Source organism: Anolis carolinensis, chromosome 5, assembly GCF_035594765.1.
Source record: "Anolis carolinensis isolate JA03-04 chromosome 5, rAnoCar3.1.pri, whole genome shotgun sequence".
NCBI classification, from domain to species: Eukaryota; Metazoa; Chordata; class Lepidosauria; order Squamata; family Dactyloidae; genus Anolis; species Anolis carolinensis.
This window is the reverse complement of record NC_085845.1, coordinates 46,035,430-46,052,412: the sequence shown is the minus strand read 5'-3', so window position 1 is coordinate 46,052,412 and position 16,983 is coordinate 46,035,430. Positions and strand designations below refer to the sequence as shown.

General features: G+C 38.4%; 2 protein-coding genes across 4 annotated transcripts in view; one reads left to right on the top strand and one right to left on the bottom strand.

Moving 5' to 3' along the window:
* Nucleotides 1–7,209, top strand: part of anapc10 (anaphase promoting complex subunit 10) — a 116,919-nt gene extending 109,710 nt beyond the window's left edge. The window contains exon 5 of the mRNA XM_062980917.1: nt 6,697–7,209. Within this exon, the coding sequence (XP_062836987.1) occupies nt 6,697–6,744 (48 nt within the window). The 3' untranslated portion in view covers nt 6,745–7,209. The remainder of the gene's footprint in view (nt 1–6,696) is intronic.
* hhip (hedgehog interacting protein) overlaps nt 1–16,983 on the bottom strand; it is a 106,535-nt gene that overhangs the window by 27,715 nt on the left and 61,837 nt on the right. For all 3 annotated transcript variants that reach the window (XM_062980911.1, XM_062980912.1, XM_062980913.1), the window contains exon 5: nt 3,481–3,632. In XM_062980911.1, the coding sequence (XP_062836981.1) occupies nt 3,481–3,632 (152 nt within the window). The remainder of the gene's footprint in view (nt 1–3,480; nt 3,633–16,983) is intronic.

The window sequence follows — 16,983 nt, the reverse complement described above, 5'->3', positions numbered from 1 at the left end:
CACGGGAGGAAGCATGGTGTGCACGTGGAGCTCGCGGCTTCCCCTATTGAAGGGTGCCAGCAGCCTGCCGGTTCCACCCTCCTTCACTCACGGAGCCAGTACAATGTTGTGTGATTGGAGCCAGCCGGCTCTGTGGTGTGTGTGTGTGTGTGTGTGTGTGTGTGTGTGTGTGTGTGAGGAGTGACTTGAGAAACTGCAAGTCACTTCTGGAGTGAGAGAATTGGCCGTCTGCAAGGACGTTGCCCAGGGGACACCCAGATGTTTTTTTGACGTTTACCATCCTTGTGGGAGGCTTCTCTCATGTCCCTGCATGGAGCTGGAGCTGATAGAGGGAGCTCATCCGTGCTCTCCCCGGGTGGGATTCGAACCTGGCAGCTTGCAGATCAGCAGCCCAACCTTCAAGTCACAAGGCTTTAACCCACTACTCCACCGGGGGCTCCTGGCTCTGTGGGTGACTGGGGCTAGATCGGTAAACTGCCTAATCTAGCCCCATATGATGAGGTAGTAAGACAACTCATCCAGAGATATCCTTAGCGAGCATACTACACGGCTGATTGCAAATATGATATTATTAGGTCAGTTTTCCTTGTTTCTTCCAGTGGAGTCCTATAACCTCTGCTACCAGTGTAAGTATGGCAGTGGAGATGATGACAATCACAGTGATGGGGAAAGAAAGAAAGACGTAGCAGCAACTGTGACAGCAACAGAGGGCTGATGGGCTCTATGCTGCCTGTTTCCTGGCTTCTAAGGACTCAATTGAGAAAAAGAAGATTGGGAAGGATGGCTTCTACAATGTATGCAATGAGACAGGTGTGCCTCTTCCATATTGTCTTGAGACCCCAGGCCCTGTAAACTGGGCATTCAGAAAATACATAGTATGGGACCACAAATCTCCTATTACTTCATCTTCGTAATCTTTACATGAGCACAAGGAAGATAGCACCATTAATATAACAATATTTTTATTCTAATGCAGTGCTACATAGGATTGTGGCTTCATGAAACAACTAAAAATATGGTGGTAGTTTTACTCAACTCTTACTGATTAGCCTTTCATAGATGTGAGTTAGGACCTCATCAGACAGGGTGAATTCAGCATCCTAAGAGGCTTTTACCCTGTCTAGAGGATGGAGTCTCACGCCAGACATCACACAATGTTGTGTGAGTTTCGGCGGAGGCCCTGCCCCCAACCAGGGTGAAAATGTCACTGTATGCTTTCCCCCCAACACGGGAGGCTTCCCATGTTGTGCTACTCCAATTGAACCAGCAAAGGGCCTTTCAGTGACGGTGATGCATTCCCTATGTGATGGAGAAAATGTCACAGAGAGGGAGCTGTGTGCAGGATGACAGATTCACCCCGCTGCTCCTAGTTTCCTACCGGATGCCAGGCTTTGCCTAGCCTTTATAATGAGGCTGTTAGATCTGCTTTTGTTGCAAATTTTTCAATGAGTTTTGAGACCTTTTTGATCTCAAAACAACAGTATTCCAGCAACCTGCCTGGATTATGGAAATAATATTTGAATGTGTTTTTCAGCCATTGAGAAACTGACAAGAAAAACCCTAGACTGACAAGAGTCTTCACAGTTTGGGTTTTATTCAGTGAAAAAACTTCGTAAGATTGGTTTGTGCAGAAATCAACATTTTTTTCTGCATAGGAAAGCCTTTTCTGTATGGAAATAATATTTTAAAGCATAAACCAGGGGTCCTCAAACTTTTAAAGCAGAGGGCCGGTCCACAATCCTTCAGACTGTTGACGGGCCAAATTATCATTTGAAAAAAAAAATACAAACAAATTCCTATGCACACTGCATATGCCTTATTTGTAGTGCAATGCAACAATAACAATGAAAGAACAATACAATATTTAAAAATGAAAACAATTTTAACCAACATAAACCTATCAGGATTTCAATGGAAAGTGTGGGCCTGCTTCTGGCCAATGAGATAGTCAAGTGAATTAGGATTGTTGTTGTTGTGTGCCTTCAAGTCATTTCAGACTTTGGACGAGCCTAAGTCTAAAATTATTTATTTATTTATTTACTACCTTTATTTACTACATTTATATCCCACTCTTCTCACCCCGAAGGGGACTCAGAGCAGCTGTATGTACAAACAATATATTATTATCATAGCACAATATTAGCATTATATATTACTACTAGCTGTGCCTGGCCACGCGTTGCTGTGGCTAGGACTTAATTTTTCTTTTCTTTTTGTTGTATGAACATAGAGGCATGGATGAGAGGTTGTGCTGTCAATTTTCAAGGTTGTGGGGCGTTTCGTTTAGTTGTTTTGTCCGGTGCCGTGATTCCATTACCCTTTTATATATATAGATATTGAACTATACCACTATACTGTAATATTATATGTAATATATAACATATAATTAATATTATTATGTGGTATTATTAATAATATTATATTGTATAACATTATAATATTTTTATCAATATTATATGTATACACAATATATTATATTATTAAAACTGATATAAAAATATTATATTATAAAACTGAGGGCGGGGGCCAGGTGAATGACCTAGGAGGGCCGCATCCGGCCCCCGGGCCTTAGTTTGGGGACCCCTGGCATAAACATTAATACATGTGGAGAAAATGCTGTTTTCTGTACAGAATAAGCTGTTTTCTATGCAAATCAACTGTGTGAATTGTATGCATAATAAATACTCAATTGCAGCATTTCTGTGCAGAAAATAACATTTTCAATGGAATGAGTAACATTTCTAATTCTGCACAAAACAACATTTTTTTCAAAATAAGTCTCAAATTGCAAATAGCCTTTTAAAAAGCATTGTTTTCAAATACTTTCTTGCAGCAGAAGAAAATTGCTGAAATTATTTATTAGTGTCCTTTAAGAAGAAATTTAGTGAAGAATTACATTCCTAATTATGGACAAGGTTGCCAAATCAGGACTATCGCAAACCCCTGAGATTACTGGGACATGACTTGAGCTTTAGAATCAACCCTTTGTAATATCACAGACAATGAGTCCTGCTAAGGGGTAGCCTCTGGTAATGCAATTAAATATATTAAAAGTGCCCATTGTAGTTTCATAGAATATGCCGTTCAGATAAACTAGACATAGAACACATACTCTTTTCAAGGGGGTATTTCCATTGTAAGATACTTCTTCCTTCCTGTGAGGACCAGGGAGGAAGCTCCAGGCTCTAATATCAGGTTGTGCTTATTTGATGCATATATGAGAATAAGGATAATTTAGAGAGGGAACAAAATAAAATAATTTGCTCCTGCTGTCAGCATCTCATAACTAAACTGCACGAGTATCACTGATGCTTTCTGAGAGGATGTAGATATGACCCCTATACATCCAAGCAACCCTGTTTAACAGTGTGTGCAGGAGCAGAAAAACAAAATTTTGAGAAGTTGAAAAATAGCAAACAAAGTATTTTAAATTACACCATCCCAGGGATTTGCAGCAGAAATTGTAGTTGAAATACGTACCTGGAAACGGTATATTCTACGACTCTAAGAATATGGTCATGTGGGCCAATGGCCCATCGCTCTTGGTTGGTGGTATAGGACACATAAAGCTTTCCGGTTTTTTTGTAATTGGGATGGAATGCAAGGCTTAAGAGACCTCTTTCATCTCCACCCTGCAGTCAAATGAAAAACACAAAGAATTGTGAAGTTAATTATGTTCCTCATTGTGTTTAAGAGAGAACCCCCCATTTCTTCCCCCCTCCCTTGTGAGTAATCTTTGCCTGGCTCCTTTCTTCCTTTCCTTTTTTTTCTCTTCTGACTACAGCACAAAAAAGGATTATAAAACATTTCATCTGGATTGCTCCTTGAGAGCTAGGAACAGGACAATTGTTTTGTGGAGCTCTTGATACACAAGCCTCCTTACTCCACTTTTATGGAGTTGATTTCTGAATGTAATCTTTTGGAACATATGAAAACAAGCTTAAGGGCTGTGGAAAATTCTTTGCTGGATTACTATGTTGTTCACTGTGTGCGGAAGACATTAAAAAAAGGAGAGCTCTACAATCAGCAGTCGCTTAAAATCCAACTATCCAAGCCCCCAAACACAGTGCCAGCTCCCACTGTCTTGGCAATATGTTCAGAATACAGTTAAATTGCTTGTGTAATATGTAAAAGATTGTTTTACCCTGGAGGCAGCTATATTTGTTCTCACAATGATGGTGGTCTGTTCATCATTGCTAACATATTGTAGCTTTAGTCTTCCCAACCTGGCATTATTCATATGTGTCTGAGTACAGCACCCAGAATCCCTCAGCTACCTATGGAGACTGACATAGGAAATAAGTAGTTTCTAGTTTCACGGAATAAATGTATCATTTTGTATGGAATACATAGAACAAAAACTGTAACCAAGAAGTGCCTAAATACCTTTATTTCATTATTTATTTATGCTACATTGATTTGTGTAATTATATGTTTAGCCATGAATTAATGCACTGTAATAATAGAAATGCCAGAAGCAGTTCACAGAAAAGCTTCTCTCCATAAAGGAAATAAAGAATATGGCATTTTAGAGCCAGGATGTGTAAATAGCAAAAACTACCCTCCAAAAGCTTTAACATAAACGCATTCTTGTACAGTCTGCATTTTAATATACATTGATACAAGCAAGATCTCCAACCAAAAAAATGGATCTAGATCTGCCCATATATAGAACAGGGCTAGTGAAATCAATGGGATTCAAGCAATTTTCATTAACACAGATTGCGCTCATTTCATCGGATCTGCTCCACTAACCATTACCCAAGATATTATACAGTTTAGAGCAGGCATGGGCAAACTAAGGCCCAGGGGGCTGGATGCAGCCCCCTGAGAGCTTACCTCAGACATTCCTCATTTCCCCGTCCTCTTGGCATAAAAACATGGTGGCTCTCTGGCACGCTCTTAGCCATCATGTGTCTCTTCCTCTTCCCAGCATAAGAATTATGCCAGGAGGATGACTCAAGGAAGGCACAAGGCGACTGAGAGACCCCGAAGCACTCTCAGCCACCACCTGTCTCGCCCTCCTCTTGGCATAATGCCAAGGATCGGAGGAGGAGGATGGGGAGGAGAATCGGGGAGGAGGAGGATCGGGGCAGTCGCCGCATGTCCCGCCTTCCTCCTGACATAAAGATGGGGCAAACAGCCCTGTTCTCATGCTGGGAGGACAACCTGAGGATGACCCTGGCCTCTTCCCTGCCCCCTCCTGGTCCCGTCCTCTCCCCAGCATGTATCTGGCCCCTCTCCCTCCTGGCTCGGCCCTCCCAGCCAGGCCCGCAATGCGGCCCCAAGGCAAAAAGTTTGCCCATGACTCGTTTAGTGCCATGTGCATTACAAAAGAAAGTAGTACGAGCAAAGTCTCAAGAACATGTGCTCTCAAGTCCTTTTCCTCAGCTGAAGTGAAGTAGAAACTAGCATTTAGTTTCATTGTGCCCAGTTCCTGGATCATGGTTTAAAACATGGATATCCAGGCCCAAGGGCTTTTCCTCCAGATGGCCAAGTGTTCAAAGACTGAAATTTTCCCTTTAAAAACACAAACATTCTCTCTCACACACACATACACAATAATAAAATCCTCCCTCAATATTCCACTACCCAAATTTAAAAACATGATTTTGACATTATTTTAATATAGTCAATTCACGTTAATATTGCATTATATTTATTTTTATTTTATTAAACCCTGTACTGATTAAATTAACTGATTTAACTGTAAAATAAATATTAACTCCCTACATTTAAATCAAGTTAATTTTAATTATCTTGGGGATTAAAATATGTATTTATTAGCATGACCCTGCTTAGTTAGAAGAATTATGCTCTCTAGCAACAAAACACAAGACTGAAACTGCAGTGACCATTGCTGTATAATCCCCAATGGCCCATGAAGACATGAAATTGGCAAGCCAGACAGTACTATGATGACTGATGAAGGCTGGTAAATTTTTCCTGCTTCCTTATTTTCTTGAAAACTCAGAGAAAAGTCTCCAATACAGCTGCAAAACTGGTTTCTGTGGTGATGGCTGAAATTCATAAATTCCCTTTCTAGATTGCTTCTCTTTTCCTGGCTAGCACAGGGAGTCCAGTAAAACTCATTTTTATAATCGTGTTTGATTTCTTCCACGGAGAACTTTGTTTTCATTTCCACTTCCTCTGGGTTCAATTCCTTCAGCTCCAACCAATATTAACCATAAGGGCACACTTCCTGGGGTCCTTAAGAAGAACTTGCAAGTCCTTCCATGCATATACCGCTAGTTCAACCGGTTCTTCCCATTTTCTTTTTCCTCCCCCTTATGCTACATTGGGGCCATTATCAGAGATTATCCCCAAAACTTCCACTAAAGTTATCTGGTAGCATGAAGGGCTGCTTTCAGATCCCCAGTTTGAATTCCAGCCATAGTTCATTAATATTGTCCTTTAATGTCCTTACAAGTACTCCCCCAATTAGCAGTCTCCAAGATGAAAGATCTGGTAGACCCAGCTGTCCTCTTTCTCAGTTTATAAAAAAAACTATCACACAGCTGCTTCCATGTTGCTTTGAGATACTAATTTCAGTTTCCTTAACGAAAGTATAGTGGTTGAATATTTGAACTCTGATTACCCTGAACCTAGTATGTGATTTCAGTGTCATTCATGTACATATTTGTTTGTTATGTTTATTTTATACACATTTCATTCATTATTTCTGTTTCCTTGCAGGTCTTTGGCTCTGCTAATTTCAAGGAAATGAACCATGAGAATTATTGAAAGAAAAGAGCTGATAAAGTCTGGGGATGTCATTAATTGCCTTAATGCAGACTTTTAGCATGATGACTTAACAACCTCTTAGGAACATGGGATAATAATGACTTTTTAATAGACAGTGGCTGTCAGTACTCCAGAAAACCTTCAGTAGAATCCATGTTAATTTTTGTAACTTTTCTTATATCCAGACATGTTGAAAATGCAACCTGCATTTTCTTTATAATTGGTTTATAGACCAACTAGCTCTACCAACAATTATGAGCTGAATAGATGTATACAATTGCTTTACCGTGATCCCATTAAAATCCAGGTTATGCTCTGAAGAAGACTGCTTCTAATAGTGTTACTCTGTCCAAAGTAAACAATGCCTCTTTACCAACAAACTTGTGAGGAACCGATTGTTGGCACTCAATTGCAAAGTTGCTTTTCAAGAGTTTGTGATCAAGTAATAAAAGCTGAGAATGCTGAGATTAAGCTCATGGTGTCAGTGTTTACAAAACCAATGAAGTTCTAAGTCAGAAAAAAAACTTATGCTTAACACATTTTATGTGGTGAAGTAAATAATTTATCAGAGTATCATAAATATACCTTGAACTGTTATAGAATTACTAGGGACCTCATCACCCTGACCCCCATTTCTATTCAATTGAATATCAGTTTAAAGATGGAGTCCCACAGAGTCCATTGTATGATGCAAAGCTACTTTCGGCCATTCCCCATGGGACTCTGTCTTAAAAATGTGTTTAAAGTGTGTCGAAACTGATGTTTTAAGAGCCAGGTGGCAATTGTCTTCAGAGCTCCTAATTCACACAGAAATGGGTAAAGGCACTTATTTACAGGTGGGATGGGAACTATCAGATTTCCCATGTGAGATCATTTTAGTGACATTAAAGAGTAGGCATTCCTGTCAAAAGAAGGAAGGAACTGGAAATTTCTGATGCACATTTGTAACAACACATGTGGAACTTTAAGGTTCTGGGCATTGTATAATCATCATGTACATTCACTGCAAAAGAACATGCAAATGAAGAATACATCTTTACAGTCACCTATGGACTCACCACCAAGACCCTAAACTTGGAAGGCAGTAATACTAGGACACAATGGATTGCTGCTGCTGATGATGATATGACAATCATCATATGACAATTTAAATGATACGGTGAAATTCACATGAATTTACTAAACTCGTATTCTTAACAAACCAATCTGCACATCTTAATTCAGTTTTGGCCAAATCTAAGCCAACAAAGATTTAAAAAATTGGACAAAACACTTACTGGCAGCCAGAGCTCAGCGAATAGCAGATGGCAAAGCAAAAGGGGAGGAGTACAAACAATTTTGTAGCAAAATTCAAAAGAGCATACAGGCAGACTATGACTAATATCAGATTACACAATTCAGATAGGCTGAAGAGAACAAGAAAAGTCTTTACAAAGAGGAAAAACAGCTGCAAATGAAGAAAAAGCTACCAATTGCACACATACACACACAAAACCAGAAACAGAATGCGTGTAACAAATAGATTGGAAATGAAACAGATATGCAAAGACTTCTATAACAATTTATATGATTACAAACTGCAGGTAGTCAAAGTCAAACTACATGTTGAGACGGAAGAAATCCCGATAGTATTATTAAGTGAGGTAGATGCTGCTATAAGCAAAATGAAGTCAGATAAATGCCCAGGAAAGGACAGAATAAGAATAGAACACCTAAAGGCAGGATACTACAATCTTCAAAGGATGATTGTAGAATGTTTTATGCAATCCTTGCAAAGTGCCATCTTACCTAAAGATTGGACAACATCTGAACCATACTTTTAATGAAAAAAGGAGACACAGAAAACCTTAGCAACTATCGTCCTATTACACTCCTCTCTCAACTATATAAATTGTTCACAAGGATCCTGCTACAAAAAATATCTCAAGATATGGAAATCAACAGAGAACAAGCAGGCTACTCCACCCTCAATCGTATCCACACAGTCAAACAACTACTGGAAAAAAAGCAGAGAATATCGAGTTTCTGTTTGTCTTGCTTTAGTTAATTACCAAAAGGCCTTTGGCTCAGTTGAGATAAAGGCTAGCCTTAACGTTCTGCATCAGGTCAGTGTAAATGCACTATATGTGAACATCATAAAAAGCATCCACAACATCTATAAAACTGTTGTCAGAAGTGTGCCATATCAGAATAAACAAAGGAGTGCACCAAGGAGGCACAATATCACCAAAACTGTTTGTGGCGACTTTGGAAAGTCTTTTTTGAAAAATTAAATTTAAAGGCGGGATTTCAATGGACGGTGAAAAACTTTCTCATCTCCTCTTCACAGACAATTGTGTCATTTATGCCAAAAATCCGGAAGATTTACAAACATCCAACAACTAGCTCGACTCTCAAAATCAGTAGGATTGGAAATGAACTTGAGATAAACGAAATGGATGAAAAATGAGCAGTGTGTCCAGGGCCGCATTGTTATAAACGGAGATGAAATTGAAGAAGTGACTGAATATGCATGTCTTGGACAACAAGTACAGCCAAATAATTTGGCAAATGGCAAATGGGCAAGAAGACACAAAGCTGCTTGGATGGCTTTTAATCAAAACCGGAAAATGCTAACAGATGATAAGCTGCCAATGAAGGTCAGAGTAGATATCTTCAACACTACAGTTTTACCGGCATTGTTATACAGACCTAAAATATGGACAACAGCAAAGTTAGAGGAGGGAAAACTGGTGGTGACTCACAGATCAATGGAAAGAAGGATGTGTGGCATGACAATAAGAGATAAAGTCAGCAATAAACAGCCCGAAAGACATACAACAACCCAATAAAGAGCTGTGTCAAAGAACTGGTGTACTTGACATGGTCAATGAAATCTATGAGGCAAAAAGAAGATGGGCAGAGCATATATCATGAACAAAAGACAACCAATGGACATGTTGCCTAACGAACAGGATACCAAGAGACCACAAGTGGCCCTTGGGCACACCTCGTATTTGATGGGACAAATCAATGGTTAAGCTATTTAGCCATAAACGAAAAAGAAAAGCACAGGATGATATATTTTGGCAAATGGTAGACTTGCATGAGGCCCAAAGGAGTGGATCAATGACAAATCAGATTGGATAGGATTACAGTACTCAAGGGGTCCATTGAAAGACCATTGTATAGTAATGGTGTTTTGACTGCGGTTTCTGGATCTTCAAGGCCTGGACCTTCTTATCTTGTTTACTTCAACAGGGCACAATTCATAAAAACTACAGCGTAGAAAAAAATATTGTATGCATTTTGATTTCTTGTACAAGCTTTACCTGGTTGCTTCATTTCAAACAAGCATATTGATAGTTTTGAAGAAAGAGTTTGCCAAAACATGTTAAACTGTTTTTCTTTCTTGTAGTGTAGAACCTATTCCTATTATTTCCATGCTATTTCTTCCTCTGGTACCAAATTTTCTATTAAAGAAGCAACATATCTACTACATTAACTGTGTTATACCTGTACTTCATTTTGTTTATTAGTGTCGAGTTCAGACACGTCAACCTGTCAGAAAATTTATTCAAGCAGTATATTTCAGCAAATCAGCCCAGATTCCATCAAAGTGTAAGAAAAATAAATACACTTAATGTTTTTTTAATTCTTAGTGCAAGACAATGATATGTTGGAACTGTTAAAAACATAAACTGTCATGTATGCAAACATACAGTCTCACTGACTTTAAAAATCCACTGTGTATTAAAGTTTTTATTAGGAGAAACGAATGTGTGTGCCAGACATGGCAAGTTCTTATGTAAAGTATACAGTGTACCCTCACTTATCGCTGGGGTTAGGTTCCAGGACCACCCGCAATAAGTGAAAATCCGCAAAGTAGGGACACTATATTTATTTTAATATTTATACATTATTTTAATAGTTATACACTATTTTAAGTCTTTATCAACCAATCGTGTGTTGATAAATCGCCTCCTCCTCCCGTTGCCACTTGGGCTCCTTTTCTCTCCCTTCAGCTTCTCCTTCCTCCCTTTCTTCGGCTGTAAATTGTGATTTTTTTATGATTTATAATAGTCTTTTAGAGTTTATTGAAAAACCGTGAAACAGCGAATTCGCGAAAAGTGAACCGCGAAGTAGTGAGGGAACACCGTATCAGCGTGGAACAAATTGTGAAGCAGGTTAATTAAAAACAAGCTCTTTTCGCATCACTATGGCAAAACTGTGGACATAATTCACATTATATTACAAAGAGAAATGTTGACTATCTGAGCACAAAGCACTCATTTTCAAAGTTAGATCAGGTTGAAAATAGTTTAAGCACATTGCACTGTTATTGTGATTGAGAAACATCTGGCTTCAGTTCATCTTTGGCAGCAAAGAGTTTGATGCATGCCCTTCAAACAATTGTTTTGAAGCCCTCAGATCTGTTAAGACACAGGTGTTAAAGTCTTTTATTGTCACTTATTATTCCCCCATTGTATGTATAGTCATAGCTATGGTTTTTGTTGATTTTGAGAAGATTCATAGACAATAGATGAAGATGTTCTTCCATTTGATTATTTCCCTACTTTAGTTGTTCCTGTGTCACAAGTCAATGTCTTTTAAAAGGTAAAACAGCACCCTGTCTCTATTGACCCCATATGCTTTCTTCCCCCATCAAACTCCTTTAAGATACTGTATCTCATTGCACCACTTTGAAGGAAATTAAAATTACCATGATAATTATTGACAGAGTCCCAAGTTAATCCTTCTGAACAAACCCCATATATTTCAATGCTACACAGGGTGAAATTCTAGACCAATTGTATTAATGATTGTTACTCATAAATATCCTGATATCATCAATTCCCACCTGCTCTTGGAAGATAACTAGAGTCAGTCCAGGTTAGCACATGAATGGGGTGAACTCCAAGGAATACCATGCACTGAAATTCATGGGGTCACCATAAGTCAACTAGTGCCTTACAGGCAGATACTCTATTTAAACTATTTTTGCCCTCTAGTACAGATGTCAGAACCAAACCTGACAGAACAAAAACAACACCTGGGTTGCAATCCTATATCTAGTAGGTGGAGAATAATGCACCGTCACAAGGTTTAATCCATTCTATGGGCTGCTAAGATATTAAATTCTTAGGACCACAATATTGTTTGGTTAAAGATGCCTGATCATTCAGATCATTTTCACAGGGCCTTCTATGGACAATCCTCTAATCAGATATGAAGTGGAGGCTATTAAGGAGAGTTCTCTATCCAGAGAATCAAACAATCATAGAAGAACTTAACCTGTACAAGGGGCATCAGGTTCAAATCCCTGCTATGCAGGAAAAGACTCTCCTGAAAGATGGTCATCTCACTTCTCTTTTAAGATTTCCAAAGAAGAGTCAACAATTTTCTAAGTTTATTCCATTGTCAAAAAAATTAAGTCCATCCTAATGTTTAAATGGAATCTCCTTTCTTGTAATTTGATTGATCAAAGACAATTAGCTATCCATGAAATTCAAGTAATGGGCACCACCTTAGTTCTAAAACGTCCATGTTCATTCCAGTTTCTAACAAATTACTAACTAGTAGGTTGATGCTAGAAAATAAACACAACTTGTAAGATGCGCCTTGTCTGATAGCCGCCTCCTCTGTCCTCCAGGCTGAACAGCTTAAGGACAAAATAGTTTCCAGGTTATTCAAGATAATTAGAAATGCTACACATGGAGATAGAAATGTTATCCCTTTAATTGTGTTTGACCTTTCGAAGAAAACTGCCTTTGATGCTACTGTCCTTAACAAATGTAATTTTGACTTTCCTTATAGGTGGGATATTATTCAGAAAAGAATGAGTTTACTGTCTTAAGGACATTTTAGAATTATCCAATTATTAGATTAGTCCAGAGCCAAATAATAACCTCTAAATATATATCTCAGTGCTAAGTTATCTAACAAATGCTTCAATCTGAGGACAATTACAAAGCTTGGATAATGAGTCCTACAGGTGATATCCTAAGCAAAGTTTCTAGGATATAATTTAAATCAGTGAATTTTCTCAGAAGACCCTCAGAATGCTGCAAAATGTGTAGAAATAATGAATTTATGGAGATAGAAATATGTCTAATGGATTATTACTGTTAATAATCATCTCTAACCACAGATAGAGATGACCCTATCATAGACTTAGTTTCTGAAACTGATTCTGACAGTTTTTGCAAAGTCTAGAGAGTCTTAAATAAGATAGCGGTGGTTATTGACCTGGGACTCCCAGATGTTTTTGGCCTACAACTCCCAGAAATCCCAGCCAGTTTGCCAGCTGGGTTGCTGTATGTCTTTCGGGCTGTGTGGCCATGTTCCAGAAGTATTCTCTCCTCACGTTTCGCCCACATCTATGGCAGGCATCCTCAGAGGCTGTGTGGCATGGATAAACTAGGTAAGAAAAGGAATATATATATATCTGTAGATAGTCCAGGGTGTGGCATGAGTCCTTTGTCACTGGGAAGCCAGCATTAATGTGTCAGTTAATCACCCTAATTAGCATTGGAAGGGTTTTGTCTCTTGCCTGGGGGGCATCCTTTGTCCAGTCATTAGCGTCCTTGGGTCTCCTCTGCCCTCAGAGTGTTGGTTCCCATCTACTGTTTTGATTTTAGAGTTTTTTAATACTAGTAGCCAGATTTTGTTCAGTTTCATGGTTTCCTCTTTTCTGTTGAAGTTGTCCACATGCTTGTGGATTTCAATGTCTTCTCTGTGTAGTCTGACATGATAGCTGTTGGAGTGGTCCAGCATTTCTGTGTTCTCAAATAATATACTGTGTCCAGGTTGGTTCATCAAGTGCTCTGCTATGGCTGATTTCTCTGGTTGAATTAGTCTGCAGTGCCTTTTATGTTCTTTGACTCTTGTTTGGGCGCTGCGTTTGGTGGTCCCTATATAGACTTGTCCACAGCTGCATGGGATCCGGTAGACTCCTCTGCAGGAGGAAATGACTTGAAGCTACACAACAACAACAATCCTAATTAACTTGACTAGGTCATCAGACAAAACCAGGCCCACACTTCCCATTGAAATACTGGTAAATTTATGTTGGTTAAAATTGTTTTTCATTTTAAATATTGTATTGTTCTTTCATGGGGTTTTTGCACTCCAAATAACATATGTGAAGTGTGCATAGGAATTCGTTCTTTTTTTTTTTCAACTCTAGTCCAGCCCTCCAACAGTCTAGGGTTCCATGACCTGGCCCTCTGTTTAAAAGGCTTAAGGACCCCTGGTTTATGTGATTGAAAAACAAGAGCCATAAGAGTGTTTTCTATCCTGTTGTTACACTATTATCTTTGCATGTGAGTAAAACGTATAATAAAATATGTAGTTGACATGGCTGTTGCAGAGTGATGATGGAGATGTTCCCAAACAAAATATTGCTAATGATGAAAATGTTTGGCTGCAGTCAGGAATATATGATTTCTGACTTCTTGTTTCCATAAAGATTATTTTATGGTCTGTAGCTAATATGGTGGCTAATATGGCATTATCTTCACATCATTAGAATGAAACTTAATACTTGAAATCCCTGACTTCATTGCTTGAGGTTTCATTGCTATCTGGGATTATATATTTCCCATTGTAAATCTAAATAAGAACTTGTGCTGACCTTTATTAGAGCAAACATTAAACAATTTAGTAAGATTATGACTATGAAAGGGAACTTTTAAAAAAGCGTTTCAGACCACCAAGAAACAATCATAAATTTAAGGAAATATGAGGTTTGACCATGTGGCTTCCCCTGCCGAGTCATGCAACAGACTGTTGTGACTCAAAAGGTCATATGTTTCTGGAAAAAATGGCACGTTTTAAAGAGATTTATAGAATTTCTATTTACACAATGTTCATATCAACAATTTAAAAAGGTATACATTACTGAAATAACATATAAAAACTTTGACCCCTGGAAAAAATGCTGAATTCCGGGCCATAGTAAATTATGTATTCCTGAGCTGTAAGACTGTCATATGTTTTAATGGACAGGTCCAATTTTAGTTCCTTAATGCTGGGGAAATGCCAATATGATGATATAATGCCAATGCATCTATATCTTAAATTTTAAACTGGGAATGCATTTTGTTATTATAAATATTTTTAATAGGTCTCGCATTAGCAAAGTGAGAGCCAGAGTTGTTTGAGACTTGGACTACAAATCTGGAGATTAGAGTTCAAATCTCTGCTTAGTCACGGAAACCCACTGGATAATTTTGGGCAAGCCTCACACTCTCAGCATCAGAGAAAGGCAAAGGCAAACAAATCTTGCCAAGAAGACCCCATTATGAGGTGGCAATAGGGTCACGATTTGAAGGCACACAACAACAGCATTAGCAAAAGCAATCAACATAGATTGCTCCTCTAGATGTAACACAAGTAAATGTGTAAGGGCCTTACCATATTGGCTGCCAGAATTGCCACAGATCATCTTGAATTCGATGGTGCCAGGCATGGGGAATTCATCGGTCCATGCCCCACATCGCCTAGCTTCCCCCTTACCTGATCCCACGGGGGGGGGGGGGGGGGAGCATCCACTGCCCGGCTTCCCGCCATTGATCCCTATGCAAAATGAGAAGCTTCCTCTGTTGCCATCATGGCGGCATACACTGGTTCCTTACTTATTGCATGACGGAACCCCGCCAGATGTTGCTCTATGTCATGGCATGGGAGTCATCAGGCTCTTATGCACAAATGGAGGGTAACCAGTGTATACTGCCAAAATTATCCCATATTATGAGGTTGTAGGACACACGACAGTGAAGAAATAACCCTAAAAGGGCATCTCTAGTAAGATTCAAGTCAATTCCTGGTTATGGATTAGTTGTTAGAGTAGGTCTATTCCTAATGATGCTACAATCTCCCTTTTAAAATGGCAATTGATGGATGGACTTAAGCAAAACATCTTCAATATTTAGGGAACTCTACAAAAAATTGCCAGAAATTCTGTCCAAAGATATCGTATCATACTCAAGTCTCAAATGTGAATATAGTTGAACTGCTAAGAGATTTACATAATAGTTGTGCAAATTTCAAACAGTGTATTTTGAATTTCTATTTGGCATGTTTAGGAATTTGAATATCACTGATTGTAACAACCGTATATCATCTCAATTGATTACAACAAAATTGCTATGGCTCATTTTAAAGGGGGAATTGGCCTGGATCAACTAATTCTAAATAAACTATTGAAAGGCTATCCATCTATGCATTTTGATCCCCATCCCTCCAGAAATTTCTGAAGAATGCCAAATGTCTATGCAACAGAGTGATAGAATCATAAGGAAGTACAATTTCCTTTTTTGTATGACTGTTTGCAGAGAAGAAAGCTCGCTAAGGGGAAATTAGTATGTGTTTTCGGTAGAGGGATCCTCTGTCCCTTGATACTTCAAAATGTCTGTCTACCACTACTAAAAGTATACATCACTGCTTCTATTACAACAGTAGCTCAGCTAATAATGGGCTTTATTTGCTTAAGAATGCCACTCATGCTTTTCAACATGCTCTGATGCCCTTCTTATGATTTTTTCCATAAAGCGATTCACAGCAATTCTTTGGCCACCAATCAATAACATCCACATTTACCACACAATTTTAAGTGTAAATGTTTTAGTGCAAAAGATTAAAAGATTTCCTCTGCTGATTTATTTGTTTATTTGCATTATGCCAAAATATCTTGGTATCCAGACAGTATATAAAATGCCTAAAATAAATGAATAAAAATTCCTTCTCAGCTGCTTTTTTCCATATCAGGCTTTATGAGAGACTTGCTTAGTTTCTTTCCCCTGTGAATGGTACTCAGAGACATTTTGATCATGAATGAAAAATGGTGCAAGGAAATAAGTTACAGTATTCTATCCTTCTGCTAAAGCTCCAATGTCAAGCCATTCTTTGTGTCACTAATAATCAAAATTTCAAGAAACTGTTAATTCATTTTGGTTAATTCAAAGACAATGACAAGAATAAATGAAATGGTGGTATCCATTTTTTTTCGTATAAATAATTCCTAACAGTTGGAAATCCTTAATTTTCAAGGCTGTTTCCCTTAATGAGAGTGTAGAGTTTAGGAGAGAAAGAAAGAGTTAAGACAAGAGAAAAAGGCAGCTAATAAAACTTAGTCACTATTATGATGTCATTCTTCTAACTTCCTTGAGACAAACTTGCAAGTACAAATAATATTTATGATATATTACATCATCAATGTATCTTTCCTTTGCTTAAACTCTAGGTTATATTTAGCAA